We start from the raw sequence: 15221 nt of genomic DNA on the forward strand, positions 1-15221 counted from the left end.
GTCTCACAATAAACAATTTATAGATATAATAAAACAATGACGCATATTTTAACCGTGAGTTAAACAGGTGTATTAGTGTGCGATATTGCAAGCGACATGTCGGTCAACAAAACCACGGCCATTGCGAAGGCGAGCATCTTTAATCTATACTAATATTATAAAGCTGAAGAGTTTGTTTGTTTTAACGCGCTAATCTCAAGAACTACTGATCCGATTTGAAAATTTCTTTCAGTGTCAGATAGTCCATTTATCGAGGAAGGCTATGGGCTATATATCATCGCGCTACGACCAACAGGAGCAGAGTACCAGTGAAAAATGTTACAAAATATGACCTATTCTCTCTAATGTGATGCAAGCGAAGTTGCGTGGGTCAGCTAGTGTGTTTTATAACACGATGTGAAGTTAGCACTATTTACACTGGCCTTTTGATTAAATTGTTTTAACCTTTTTATAACGGGAAAATCTTAACAAAATACCGTTCTTGGAAAATAATTTAAAATTAAAGATTATTAAATTTGTGATTCAAATGTTCGTTTGTTGTTGTTTTTAATTGTTTTGTTTCGCTTTTATGACTTGCATCCTACCGTTTGTGAGGATGAAATAATATATTATATCGATCTTTAAAGGAAAAACTATATATAGGATTTTATGTTTGCCACATACATACCGATTTGATTTAATTTAACATTAACTCAAGAATCGACAATGGATTTCGACTACAACTGCGTGGAAAATCCCTAGTAAAAAATATCATCGAAACCATTCATTTTTCTTTTCCTCACAGACTTTCGCAGTAATATCAGTGCATTGCACACACGTATAAAGAGAATCCATGGTGAAATACCGAACTCTGAGGTATGGTTTGATTATTATATATATCAGCTTAGCCTTTTTCCAAACTATGTTGGAGTCGGCTTCCAGTCTCACCGGATGCAGCTGGATACCAGTGTTTTACATGGAGCGACTGCCTATCTGACCTCCACAACCCAGTTACCTGGGTTTTAACACGATAACCTTCGGTAAGACTGGTTGTCAGACTTTCAAGCTTCTGACTACTGTTAACGTCTGTCAAAGATCTTCGAAAATGACAGCCGGGACCCACAATTTAACGTGCCTTCCGAAACACGGAGGAACTCGATATGTGTTAGATGGTCACCCATCCACAGAACAACCTCGGCAAGCGTAGCTTAACCTCAGAGATCGACCCCGCGCGGCTATCGATAACTAAGCCATGAGCTCCTCTCACAGACTTTCGCAGTAATATCAGTGCATTGCACACACGTATAAAGAGAATCCATGATGAAATACCGAACTCTCTGAGGCATGGTTTGATTAATACCCTGTTAAGTCGGTACCCTTGGGACCCCACTGGAGATGCCGTCTGCAATAGGTCGATGACCCCGAACTAGGTGAAACAATGAGAGGAAAATTGATTTATGTATTTCATCTGAACATATTCCAGGTAGCAATACAAGCTTTTATATAACATTTTTGTTTTGTTAATCGACCTTTACTTAAAGTTAGTTTAAAAGGGTCTTAAAGATAGCTCATAATTAGATTATATAAAATATATTATGTTGACTCTATTTAATAATGAATCAACAAATAATATCGCTCTTTTTACAATCTTCAAGCATTTTGTAAAAGCCATTATATCGGGAAAACAAAGCAAATCTTTATCAAAACGTTGAACAAAGTGAATACGAGAGATTAAAAGGAATCCCTCTAATGTAACACAACAGGAAGTTCTTAGAAAAATGCTTGAAAAACGTACAAACCGCTCCCACATCGTAATCTTTTGCAGACATCTTACGCTGAGAAAGATTTTGATATGGCAGTTTGTCGTATACTGACCCGAGAGATTAGATTCACAGATTTATTATATTTTTAGTAAACTCACTTATTAATTATGATTGTAATCGATAATATTACAAGTTAATACATATTTATTTACCAAAAATATAGATAAATATGTCGGGTTTTTTTTTTATTGAAGTGTCATGGCGTTATTGAAAATGATAATCGAAATTGAACATGGCTGGAATCTCAACGCCTTTGTTTTAAAAAAAGACTAGTCAATGGTCTCTTTTTTCTTTTAAGTTTATGAGTGTAAAAGAAAAAATAAACAGCTCTTTGAAGTAAGAGAACACAGAAATCAAGATTTTGCTTTGCTTTGAAGAGCAATACAGACTTTTCAAGAAATAATGAGCTCTAAAGGTCTGATGTCAAAGTTTTTAAATATATCCTAGGTACTCAATAGGGTCGTCAACAAATGAAGCGTAAAGAAAGTCTATTATTATCTAGAACGTTCTAGGTATCCTATGACCTAGGCTAGATAAATAACATCAGCGGCAATTTTAGATTTGTTTGACAAGGCGTGATTGGGATTTTCCTGTTAGAAAAATTGCCGTCGTTTATTCTAGAAACTTATGTAAGCAGACATTATAAAGTTTACGAGGAACTCAATTATTGCTGGAAGTGGATCGAAACGCATGTATTATTACTCCGAATGAAGCTTTATTTCCTGAAAATTTATTTTGACGATTTATCGTGAAAATGCTGTATCGATTGTCACTGCTAATTTTTGTTTAACATCGTAATAATTTAATTTAAAAGTACTTCAAAATATTTTTTACATAAATATGAAATCAAAAACCCTATTCCATATTATTTCCAAAAAGCAGAGCATTCTCGCAAACGAGCTCGATTGATGTTTATTTATAATCAAGTCTTTAATACCTAGTCTATGGTAAATGTAAGTACATATTATTATAAGCACCGGCACAAAGTCGACAGTCTACATCAAAATTAATTATTAATTTAGTCTGTTAGAAATCAATACGCAACGTGCATCGCTAAAGTACCTAGTAGAGTCGACTCCATCTTTGATAATTCTTTACAATTTCATATTTTTCCATTGTTATCTAAATTGTACGAATATTATGTCCAAGACACGTGGTGGATGCATGTGACTGATTCGCCATAATCAACTTAAGTACACTGTTTATGTTCACCGTTTGGACATCTACTTAGTACCCACTTATTACGAGTTAAGTAACACGATCTACGTAAACTTGACGATGTTTATATTAGTTAGGAAACGACATTATGGTTTTTTTTAGCCAGGAAATTATATATTTAATGTTACTTTTTTGGGTTAAGAAAACATTTTAACACAAGGTATTGGTACATACTATAAAATTACCCACTTTCACGTAGGGGCATGTAGAGTCGTAGTCGTAGTAGGTACGATCTTTACAGACTTTCAATATACAATATTATCCTACTTGTTTTCTACGGAGGCATGAAGACTAAGAGGTCCAATTGTTTATTAACAAACTCTACATAAATAAGTAATAGAACAGTTAATTTAATATTCCGTAATGAAAGCGAAATTACAAGCCGAGATAGTAAGTCAGCGGTAATGTCTCTAAAACCGCAATCTTCCATTACTAATTGCAAGAAGATGTACAGAATAATAGCCAGTAAAATGTGTGCAAAACTGCAATCTAGTGTGGCTTACAAATAGCCGCTGGCTGTATACATCCTTGAAGATGACATTAAGTGCTACAATGATTTACTGTGCTGTAAAATATTGTTCATGCTCAGTATTGCTTTCAGGCACTTTCCGCGCACTACGTCTTACGATGCAACAGGTAAGAGGAAAATTTGGCTAAGGGTAGGTATATATATACTTTAATTTATTAAACTACCCAGTTACTTTGAAGATAATATTTTCTTTTCAGAAGTTTGCTTTAGTTTTGAAGATTTTAATTTTAAAAAATCGTATTTTAATAAGTAGTAAATGATAATAATTTATTAATATTATTTAACAGTAAGTTAATATTTAGTAACCACGAAACCTTCCTATATCCCCAGTTGCATTTGAGCGCATAAAACAGACATAACAACCACTTACCTCTATGCAGCAGAATTTCCTTTGCTCGCAATTAAAAAAAAACACAACAGATCCACTTGTCTCCGTGAAAAGGGCGGGAAAATAATAAGCTGTTCCAGACACTCAAACACGTACTGTCATTTTGCGCTAAAACACTATGTGTTGATACTTTTACAACTCGGTGTAAATAACGTAACGCGCGTGTGACCGCAACGATTGACTATCCGACAATGCGTAAACAAAATCGTGTTATGAACGCGGTTGTGGCGCGAACGTCCGAGGTTATTATCAAAGGCTATTGAACGGAGACGCTCGGCGCCGAATTGGTTACAGCGCCATCTATCCGCGTCATATTTAGTAACCTGAAATGTTTCAACTGTTTCAGTTAGGAAGTTCAGCCGCCGAGTGGAGCTATCAACTTTTGTAGATGCATTTTAAGATGTTGTCTCATCTTAGACGTATCGTAGGTTCGCTAGATTTTGGTAGTAATAATTTGTGTAGCTCGATACAATAGTACTGTAAATATGCGATGTGCTTACATAAATAGCAAAAGAAAAAACATATTTTTGGGAATATAGATAAATTTATTATAGTTAAGTATTATAATGGATTTTTAGTATATTTCTGTAATTCAGTATCAGAGGCTGAGAACTTACTATCAAAATGTCGGACTTTTAGTAACTAGTTAACAACTTAGCACTAATCACAGGCATATGAAATTCAATGACAATTTACATCATCACACTCAATATAGTACTTATAGTTTACACAATCTGACTCTGACTTGTAAATTTAAAGTATATTTTTGCAAACTTAACCTGTTTTCATACATACATACAGAAAGTCACACCTTTTTCCCATAAATTAACCTATTTTCATTGACCAAACATTTTGTTATTGTTGCAACAATAACTAATTAAAGAAAAACACAGTTGGAGTTTTATATTTTTCTCTTTTTTTTATTGTAAACGTGGAATTCTTATAGATAGGTAGCATTTTACTTAGTTATTGAACACCCACACTTTGACTATAGTTATAAAAAGTTTTTATTTATTTCCCAGCAGCTGTGGCCAGAGGATTTCTTAATACTAAGATGACTGAGTCACCTCGCAGAAACATTTTGGAGATGAATCTGTCCTTGTTCACAGCCTTGCCCTGGAAAAGATAAGTTGCAGTTTGAATCATTACATTAAAAATGATAGGCATCTCCCATGTACCCTAAATTAAACAACAAGTAAGTTGAGTGGTTTTTGAAAATATAAATATGTAAATTGTCTTCTTGTAAATTGTGAGAAATATTTCAATCTATCTTCAATAATAAAATTTATCATAGTCAAGTTCTTGGATGTAGTTTAAGTGAAAATATTGTGATGATTATTGTAGCCCCTATTTTCACAGAGCTACTTGCTTAATAAGATTTTATATTAATATAAATATAACCCATTAATGTCCCACTGCTGGGCAAGGGTCTCCTCCCGTAATAAGGGAGGGGTTAGGCCTTGAGTCCACCACGCTGGCCAAGTGCGGGTTGGGGACTTTATATTAATAGAAATAAGATAATGTTGTAGAAACGTGTCTATCAAAACATAAGGCTTTATCTATGTTTTCTAAGCTCAAGCTTTGAATAATTATGAACAATACTAATTATCATTTAATTTTGTTACTGCTATTTCAATTGAGAATAAGTAATATAGGTAGACACAGAAAAATATATATAAAAGTGACTAAATTCTGTTTAACAAAGTTGCTACTAACATAACCTAAAAACATTTTTGTCAGTCACAACTGTAAAATTAGTAATAAACAGTCAAGTTGAATGCTCTTAATTTACCTTTTTGCCCTTGCCTAGCCTCGGCACTTCCGTCCACATCTCCTTCACATTCTCTAACACCATGTTACAGTGCCGGTCGAATGCTTTCACGCGCCCTAACAATTTCTTATTGTTACGACAGTTTATTAACACTTGTGTGTTGTTTTTCACTGACTGTGTAAGAACTGACAGAGGTCCTGTGCTAAATTCTTCCTCCTCAATCTTTGCTAACTCTTCCAAAGTCATCTCAGAGCGTGGCTTAGATGTGGATGCCCTGAAATTACCAACAGGTGCATATAAAACATGGGTAAATATTACTAATCACACTTAAGGCTGCGTCTACTCACATAAATTACTTACATTTTGGTTAGACGTTAACTTGGTTTCTATCAAAGTGATGTGATAAAAATAATGAAAATGTTATGGAAATCGCCGACAAACAAACGACACACACAAGCCGCCAATTTTGACAATAATTTGTTTTATTTGGCGTGGCAATACTTATGTCGTAAGCATTTGGGGTACTTGTCTTTTGAGATACTAGTCTCTCCTATAACATCCTTTATTGGTACCTATGTATTCTAGCACACTTCATTGGTATGAAATTTAAATCGATAAGTATAAATCTAAAAAAAGGGTACGGTAGGTAGGTTATCTACCATAACTTGCCGACCATGCGCGAGGAAATACTTATTGCAAAATGGAATAGGGGTTTTAATAGTACATAATTGACAGATGAGATGAAACACAGTACTTCAACAAGTACCTACATACCTGCCTACCTTGCCCGTTGCCGGTAATGATTTATATGGGCTTGGTTTTGTAAACAAAGTAGCCAGTAATTAGGTACTAGCTGTTATTACTGTGCACGAGGATGCAAATAAGCTTGAACTGGTCAAATGAAATAATATTAAACTTTATAAATGATATATCTCGATACCCGGAGCTATGGGACGCAGAGACTCCTGATTACCGATCAAAAAAAAAGAGAAAGGAAAGATGGCATGAAATTGCCGTCAAATACGCTGTAACGACCGGCGATGCACAAAAGAAATTTAAAAGTTTGCGGACGTATGCGAAGAATGAGGAAAAGAAAACGCTAAGCAAGGGAGAAGATGGCAAGCGAGTGAAGTCGTCATGGTTTGCGTATGATGCTATGTCGTTTATTCGATCTCAGGATAATCAAGAAATCAGTTCTCACAACCAGCTTGGTCTCGAATCCTCTCGTGAAAATGTAAGTATACAATACATACCAACAATATTATCAAAAAAAAATATTCTCAAACAGTATAATTTTAGATATATTCAGATACTTCAGATACTTTATTTTCACATGAAGTTAAGATTACATTCATAAAATTAGGGGGTTTGTGAATGAACGACCATCCCAGCAAATTTTCTGATACGCTTAGCTGATATGTTGGTGAACGGAGATCAAAACAAGCGAGCACTCTCTTCTGCCTATTATATATAGGTACTATGTAGCAAAACACCACCGCTCTAAGCTTCGCTATGGCCCTAAATTCTCATAGACAATAGATATGATTACGGGAAACCCTTATCATCCTAGTAAGCACACTACCTCATTTTTTATTATTCATTAGCCAGGTCCAGACTAAGCGAGAAGCCTCGCAAGGCAATATCTCAGTCTCTTTTCTTTAAACTCGAAATGAGCAAGACTGAGATATTGCCTCATGAGGCTGCTTGCTTAGTCTGGCCCCGGCTATAAGGCAATTGTTGGTAATAAATAAAATTAAGAGTTGTAACTATAAACACGTTTTTTTTCTTGGTATCGGATACACAGAACAATTCAAGTATAAAGTCGCCAATGAAGAAGAAACCAAGGAATAAAGAGCCTGATCTGCTGATTGGTGAAGCTGATCAAGTGGATGATGAAATAGCATCAAGAATGAATGATGATTATACCAGTTTTGGGGAACATATTGCTCAGAAACTAGCAACATATAGTAGTAAGATCCGAGCAGAAGTCCAGTTTGAAATATCTCAAGTAATATATGAAGCAGATATGAGGATGTTAGGACTTAATTCATCTGATAGTAATGTCTTGATGAATTAAAATGATGTAGGTAAATGTATAGTCTCTAGTCTAATAAATTATTTGATTGTCACTAAGAACAATTTAAAATTTGATTGTCTCTAAGAACACAATTCCTTTGACTTGTATTATAACTGCTAAGCGAAATCTTTTTGATATTGTTACTGTTCTAGTAATTTTATTTTAATAGCACTAACTCATCCAGTTTATTGATTTAAAGGAGATCATTCAGGCTCCATACATTTTTGAACCCATTTGTAAAGTGCCAGCCAACCAAAAATAATGGCATATATCACAACTAGCCCTTTGGAGCAATAGTTAGTAAGGCACAAAAGTCGTTAAATTGCTTTGGACTAAGTTATTCAAGTTTCAAGATTCAGAAATGAATAAATGTTTGAAAATGATAAAAGTGCTGGGAAACATAAAAAAGGCCCAAAATGAATGATCTCCTTTATCATTAACATTCATCAAATAATAGAATATTGCTGGCAATTTCATCATTTAGAAAATAGGTATGCATCATGAGATACAGTAGTTACCATTTGATAAGATACTTAATTTAGGTATATATCTCAATAGAAACTATATTTCTTACCTTACCAAAATATAGTGAAAACCTCTGAATAGCCAACAGGTGTATACACAAATAAAACACATTATTCATGAAATATTTTTTATTTTTATCTTTTTTTCTGTAATAATAAGAAAAATGAAGTATTCATCTAGCTTTTAGTAACTAATTTTGATATCAATAATATTTATAATTCACAGTCTTGGAATAAAAATAAAGGCTAATTTTAATAATAGACATTGCCACTTTGCATTGCTTTCTCTCAATTACACTTTATGTTAACTTTATAAAGGACAAGCTAGAGTATTTTCACATTTAGCATAAAGGCTATTTCTTTACTGCTCAAAAGTATTTAGAATAAAATATTAGTAGGAGGTAGCCCATTTTAAAACTTGGGGTATATAATAACTTATGAATACAAAACTGCATTTGTAAACAAAAACAAATGCAGTTTTGTATGAATATTTATTTACAAAAAAAATCAAATAAAATTACGAGAAAACCCATAACACGAACATCAGTGTGACAGTTAAGGGTTAAATTAACTTCCTTAAAAAATATAGAAAATTTTATTATAATATTTTTTTCTTTATGCTAAATGTGTTAAAAACTCCATAAAAATACGATCCAGAACATTACACAAATTTTCTTTGGTTATATTTACAAATATTTATGTACTTCGCATTCAAAACATTATACTATCACAACTAGAATAAGAACTGCGGAACTTTTAATTTAAACTTAATAAATATGAAATAAATACAAGATTTAATGTGAATAAGTGTTAATAAAAATAGCATACCAAAGTAGAAAATATTAGCTGCCAAAATATATGGTTTAAATAAAGTAATTTATTTTATTACCTATTCACCAAAAGTTATTATAAAAATCAATCGGCCTATTTCTTCATACATATCAAGAGTCGTTCTATTACCATTAACTTTTATTTGACATTTGAGTAGTAAAGGCAAATCTGTTTCTTCAAAAATATTATCAGAAAATTCGTAAAGAAACAAATTTGACTGTAATTTTTACTGTACCCCAATACTTTTACTGAAGTTACTTTTCATGAAGAAACTGGCCGTTTATATACACAAAATTCAGAACGCATATCTGGAAAAAATCTGAAGCACAGAATCAAGCTATTATATCATTTTTCAGGCCAAATATCAGTGGCGTAAAGTAATTTGAAAATTATCAATCAAAATATGGAAGTAGAAAGAATATTTTAATCACATAAATATATCTTTACCTTTCATTCGTTGCTTCATATTCGCTTTACAAACGACTCGGGAATCGAACTCACGTACTATATATGAGGTTATTTGCGACGTACAGCACCATACATTTTGTACCAAGCCGTGGCAGTGATTATATTTAAAGACTATGGACGACATTATTATTATGCATCTATTATTTTATTTTATTTTATAAATTATTGCATTATTCCAATTAAAGCATATTTTTGACTGGACCATAGATAAAATAGACACGGAACTTTACTTATTGTCTATTGATACTTTGTAAATAAATGCTCTTTACACAATAAATTGTAGTAGCTCAGGTTTTTAATTGATCTACCTCATACAATTTATTGTGGTATGTATAGTGTGCCTGAAAACCACAAGACGACTGCCATAGCTGCAGTCATCACTAGAAGTTGTGAACTGTTATATTACAAAGTTAACAATGATTTTAATTATAAACATAACAATATTATTTATTTAATATTACACGTAACATTGATCACGGCCAGTATAAACTGTGCCGAAACATCAAGTAAGCAAGATGAGCAAAATACACTCGTGTAATCATGCGCTCAAAATATAAACCTCAGATTAACTACTGAATAAGTATCGGTTAGCTATCAGATGAAAATTTTGACAGGATTAAGTGTCACTTTACCTAGCAGATAGGTTATCCAACACTTATCTTGCAGTGAAACTGGATTTAAAAGTTATAATAATATAATTTATTCGTATTCTATCTATAGCCCAGTCCCATACTATAATACATCACGAAAACTGGTTTTTAATAATATAAAAATATGTTTTTTATACTATTTCATGGTAAGCATGACTGTTCGCTGTAGCACCATTGATCAAGTGGAATTAAGAACGTATAGATATAATATAAATTATTGAAAAGCATCAACACTCAAACCTAACACTATGTGTCTTTAACAAGTGAAAATTGTCGTTTAAATTGTATATTATTTAATAATGTAATTGGTGGAAAATTGATTAAGATTTTTAGTGCCCGTAATTCTATCGAATGGTAATTTTTACATCTTTGTTCTGCCATAGATTATGGAGAGTTTGTTAAAGGTGTCAAAGTTATTCTCCGAATAAAATTGTAATATGGCGATGGAAAGAATGGCCTACAGTTTAATACCTAACTTTAAAATATATAGCTTAAATAATTTGCTCGAATTGACTGTTCAATCAAATAAACGACAATAAATCACTCGCAGACACTATTTCTCTATAAATCTCAAACATTATAGTCTTTATAAAAATACAAATTAAGCATTATGTACCATAAGACACTTCACATTTTATACTAACTAACTTTAGGGAATAAAAGATTATTATAACTAGTTATATATACAGAGATCTCTTAAATTATATCTAGTCAACCTTTAGGGGACCCCTAGACTTTTAAACCGTAGGTATATAATAGTCTTTATTGAAAACACAGATTTTAACAAGAAACTATAGTCTCACAACATAGTAGTGAGCCTTATATGCAAGGTTCGTGGGTGGCGGAGGTATAAAAAATACAGGATTTAGAACATCTGTGAACCACAGGCCTATACAGCTGACGGTGGCCTGTTTGATACATTTACTGCATATTGAAAACACATCGAATTATGAATTATTATCTATCTAAATTGTGCATACCTAGGTTCTCTACTAAGTTGACGGACTATAGTATAGTATTATTACAGTATTATATTGTTTAACAAGTTGCACAACTAGTCTAGCAACAAATTGACAATTTGATGCGTATACGTACTCAAAGTGTACAGGTATACGTGCATATATAATTATTATTTAACTATTTAATGTATGGGCGGCTCCTGTTCATATCAACGGTATAAAAGTCTGGAGTTTTATATAACATTCGTCTTAATAATCCCGAGCTAAATTCATACAAATATCTAGAAATATACTCTACTATATGTACAGATATTTCTAACCGTCAAAATTGCGTATCGTTACAAAATATGAACACTTTTCACGTTAAACACCTACGTACGTTTGTATTGAAAAAAGCTGCCGTAATAAAAATAATTTATTTTCACTTTACCATCACTGTTTCGTAGTTATTGCATTATAACGTAGCTTTTTTAACTCTTAAATATCTTTTTTTACGATTAAACAAGCAGCCTATAGTTAATAATCAGCCATTTTCTAACCAAAATTCAGTTCAACCTTCAATAACACACGTTTTATAAAATGCATTGTAAAAATCAGATCCTTACACACTTTGTTACAATATCGAGTCTTTCTAATGGCCTTTTTAATATAATTACAGACTAGATAACTCAATTAAATTAATCTTTTATTGTATTTTATAAATCTGCCTGATTTTATACACATATTTATTTAACTAATCTCGAATGCGACAGTTGATCACGTCTTATTTTGACATTAAGTCGACCTAATAATAATTTCGATTTGTACACCGAAATAGAATTTAGTTCGACTTCGCGACAAAACCGAACAAAATTATAAAACACTATAAAATATTTCTGCCTATTTCTTAGTTACTGTAATTTCTTTGCCTAACGACTTTCTGTTTTCGAATTTCTGCTGTAAACTGGCAACGTTCGACGGTTTCGCCGTTAGTTTAGTCTGGTTTGGTTTGTTATCTGTTTTTTGTACAGAAGACGGTTTCGGTACTACCTTAGGTTTATTTTTATTCAAATTATCTGCTATAGACTTTACTGAGTCTGTTTCAGGCCGGATAACAGGCGTTTGTTTGTCTACTTTATTCATATTCGTGTTTGTGTTCACCGGTTTACGATTAGGTGCAACTTTATTTATTTTCTTCTCGATTGTAGGAGCTGGTCGCAATGGCGGCCGATTGTCATTCGGTTTAGCCGTTACTGCAGGTTTTGTCTGCACTTTAGGCGCATCGCTTCCTACTTTATTATTATTTATCACATCAGGAGGCTTCGTATTCTTCGCTTCAGGTAAAGTACAACTAGAAACTACATCTGGACTGTTAGATATTTTCGGTGTAACGCTTTTAGTCGCTTTGGGTGACTGTGGGACGTTTCTGAATGATGATGTGTTGCGAAGACCCGGCGGAGTTACTTGTCTTGAGAACGTAGGAATTTTCGAATTAGGTCCAGGAACGGGAGGGGCTTTGTCCTCCTCTTTACTTTCCTCCTTTTTTAAGTAAGTAGGCACGTTGACAGCCGACGGATGCAAGTAACCACTGCTTGTAGTAGAAGCTGTAGACTTCGCTCCAGAGTTACTATACACGCTTTCAGGCGTTTTATAATCAGAGTTCATATAAGTGCTGTCTCTGTTACCCTCTTTCTCGGCTTTCTCTCTCGCTTTTCTTTCCTTCTCTTTCTTTCTAGAAAGTGTGGACGCTGAGTAAATAGACTCAAAATTACGATTTTGTATTTCGTTAACGATTTCTCCTAACAAACCCATGCTTTCTGTACTCCCAGAACTGGAGGGTATGGGTTTTGGAGTGTTATAACCTTCGGGAGGAGGTTGAGGTATCGTTTTTATTGGAGGTGGGACTCCAGGTAACGGTTTCGAGTGTTTTTCAGGACTTTCTTCGATAACCGCGTAGATATTATCCGTAGATTCTTCAGCTATATGAGCTAACGGTGCTTGTTTCTCTTCCATACAGTCCACATAATCAACTGATTTACTTTCTGGTAATGGTTTTGGGAGAACTGGAGGGGAAGGGTCCGAGTTGTTTGGTAAAGGGGGAGGGGGAGCTGTAGGTCTTCCGATACCTGACAGTGGTCTAGGCGCGGCTGGAGCTTGTCTCATAGACCCAAAGCTTTGCAGAACAGGTTTCTGCGTCGCCGGTGTTCTCATACTCTGCGCTCTATTCACAAAAGCCTTAGGATCGTCTCCATCTTCAGAATCGGACACCACAGGTACCGTATTCACTGGCAAATCAATCTCTTTTTGAAGTATAGGGTTAGAAATTTGCAAGTTCCTCAACGCAACTTTATCTACTTTGGGTACTCTGACTTGATGATTATTATTCTTTGGTAGCGAATGACTTCTTTCGACCGGATTCCTTTCCTTCTCTTTGGGTTTCTCTTGTTTTAAAAAAGACGCTATTCGGTTCAAAGATATCCCTTCTCGGACCTTCTTAGGCTCTTCTGGTAGCGGCTTTTGCGGGACACCAGTTGAATGCATACTCAAAGGTCTTTTTGGGAAGTCAGGCGATTTTGGGACAGTTGGTGCAGCTCTTATTGGGCCTAAAGTTTTAGACCCTTGTAATGGCGAGATTAGTTCTTTAGCTGTACAAGTGGAAGCTTCTAGAATAGGACTGGATATAACTGGTCTAGGTGGTGGATTGGCGACAACTGGGGGTGGTACTTCTTCACTCTTTTCAGAAGACATTAGCGCTTTAATCTTATTTTGTACAGAGCTATTAGTCCTTTTAACTGAAGGACTAGTTTTCGGGCTAGATTTAGTCGTTGAAGGAACAACTGGGAGTGGAGGAGCGCTTCTTAAAACTGGCTTCAAGACTCCTTGAGTGATTATATTCTGGCTATTACTTCCACTTCGATGTACCGGCGTTATTTTCGCACTCTTACCAGCAATGGCCTCAGCGATAGGGTTCTTGGGTTTAATAGGTACTTCAGGCTCATCCTTCTCCTGGGTTTTTTCAATAGGGGTTAAAGAAAACCCTTTGAAATTACCGAAGAAGTTAACTGAAGGGTTTATGTTACCTGGTGGGCTTCTGTCTGAGTCGCTTCGAAGCAAGCTTGAGCTCATATCGTCTGGGTTTGATAGAGTATGCACGTTGATTGGTTGAGCGTTATTTTGAGTGTTACTTTGGAAGTTTGCCGCGAACTTACTTGCGCTACGAGATATACGATGCTGAAGACTTGCTTTCTTTGGTGATGGAGCACTGAAAGTAGAAAGAATAGATTAGTAATTGATATTTTTAAATTTTGAGGTTGTAATTAACGTTTTTTAAACTCTCGCGACTAGTATACATAATATTATAATGCAACGGGTCTTATACGCGATTGAAAATTTAAAGGTTAGGATATATAGGATCGAAACGTCGGGCAGCAAATAAGGTATCCTAACCTTTAAATTTTCAATCGTGTATAAGACCCGTTGCATTATAATATTTGAGGTTGTAGTTTGTTTAGAGACAATCCAATCGTCAAACACTTTATTTTATTTTGTAGAAAAACATATTTGCTCTCTTGTGTCAAATTACACGTTGAATTGTATGTAGGTTTACAAATCATGCATATTTTACATGCTTATCTATTCCTTTTTACTGGAAAGGATTATAAGTTTAAGTCAAGTCATGCCGGTCATATCCATAACTTCATGCTATTTACATGCATAACTAAGTATTTTTTAAACTTTTATTTGCTCTATTTGAAATCTTAACTAAGACTTTTCAGTATTTATGTACATCGTTTAGTATTGCGCTTACAAAATACTATCAAATTTCTTGAATCTTTCAGAATATTAACTAAATGTTATAAAAAAAATTAAACTTAAACAGTTAATTCCCCGGGTGTATTTATTACATAGAACAAACACGAAAATAACAGTAGGTCGAAGTGTTACTGATTACATTGCATTTAAAATATAACAATCTAACGAGCACGTGCTTGCACGCTCATATGTACGTATACGAGATATACGAG

General features: G+C 34.0%; 4 protein-coding genes across 5 annotated transcripts in view; 1 reads left to right on the forward strand and 3 right to left on the reverse strand.

Moving 5' to 3' along the window:
* tws (protein phosphatase 2 regulatory subunit tws) overlaps positions 1 to 4173 on the reverse strand; it is a 67058-nt gene extending 62885 nt beyond the window's left edge. The window contains exon 1 of one of the 2 annotated variants that reach the window (XM_076130708.1): positions 3920 to 4173. The gene's annotated coding sequence lies outside the window, so the exon portion shown is untranslated. The remainder of the gene's footprint in view (positions 1 to 3919) is intronic. The other variant, XM_076130709.1, reaches the window with a different exon arrangement.
* A 288-nt stretch (positions 4174 to 4461) lies between these two features.
* On the reverse strand, positions 4462 to 6199 carry SmD2 (small ribonucleoprotein particle protein SmD2). The gene is made up of 3 exons (XM_076130677.1): positions 6069 to 6199; positions 5730 to 5982; positions 4462 to 5053 (listed from the first exon to the last, which is right to left on the reverse strand). Coding segments are annotated over exons 1-3 (360 nt in total). The 5' UTR covers positions 6071 to 6199; the 3' UTR covers positions 4462 to 4948.
* A 257-nt stretch (positions 6200 to 6456) lies between these two features.
* On the forward strand, positions 6457 to 9042 carry LOC142983689 (uncharacterized). Its single transcript, XM_076130680.1, has 2 exons — positions 6457 to 6942; positions 7513 to 9042. Exons 1-2 carry the CDS (start codon positions 6583 to 6585, stop codon positions 7783 to 7785), a joined length of 633 nt encoding a protein of 210 aa, XP_075986795.1. The 5' UTR covers positions 6457 to 6582; the 3' UTR covers positions 7786 to 9042.
* Positions 8421 to 15221, reverse strand: part of LOC142983687 (uncharacterized) — a 91123-nt gene continuing 84322 nt past the window's right edge. The window contains exon 17 of the mRNA XM_076130678.1: positions 8421 to 14458. Within this exon, the coding sequence (XP_075986793.1) occupies positions 12097 to 14458 (2362 nt within the window). The 3' untranslated portion in view covers positions 8421 to 12096. The remainder of the gene's footprint in view (positions 14459 to 15221) is intronic.

This window comes from Anticarsia gemmatalis, chromosome 24 (assembly GCF_050436995.1).
Source record: "Anticarsia gemmatalis isolate Benzon Research Colony breed Stoneville strain chromosome 24, ilAntGemm2 primary, whole genome shotgun sequence".
In the NCBI taxonomy this organism is placed as follows: domain Eukaryota; kingdom Metazoa; phylum Arthropoda; class Insecta; order Lepidoptera; family Erebidae; genus Anticarsia; species Anticarsia gemmatalis.

Excerpts from the sequence above, each read along its gene's own strand:
- SmD2 (XM_076130677.1), bottom strand. Across the intron at positions 5,054-5,729 it reads GGCTAGGCAAGGGCAAAAAG|GGCAAGGCTGTGAACAAGGA; the intron begins GTAAATTAAGAG and ends TATCTTTTCCAG.
- LOC142983689 (XM_076130680.1), top strand. The coding sequence starts at position 6,583 with ATGCAAATAAGCTTGAACTGGTCAAATGAAATAATATTAAACTTTATA. Across the intron at positions 6,943-7,512 it reads TCGAATCCTCTCGTGAAAAT|AACAATTCAAGTATAAAGTC; the intron begins GTAAGTATACAA and ends TCGGATACACAG.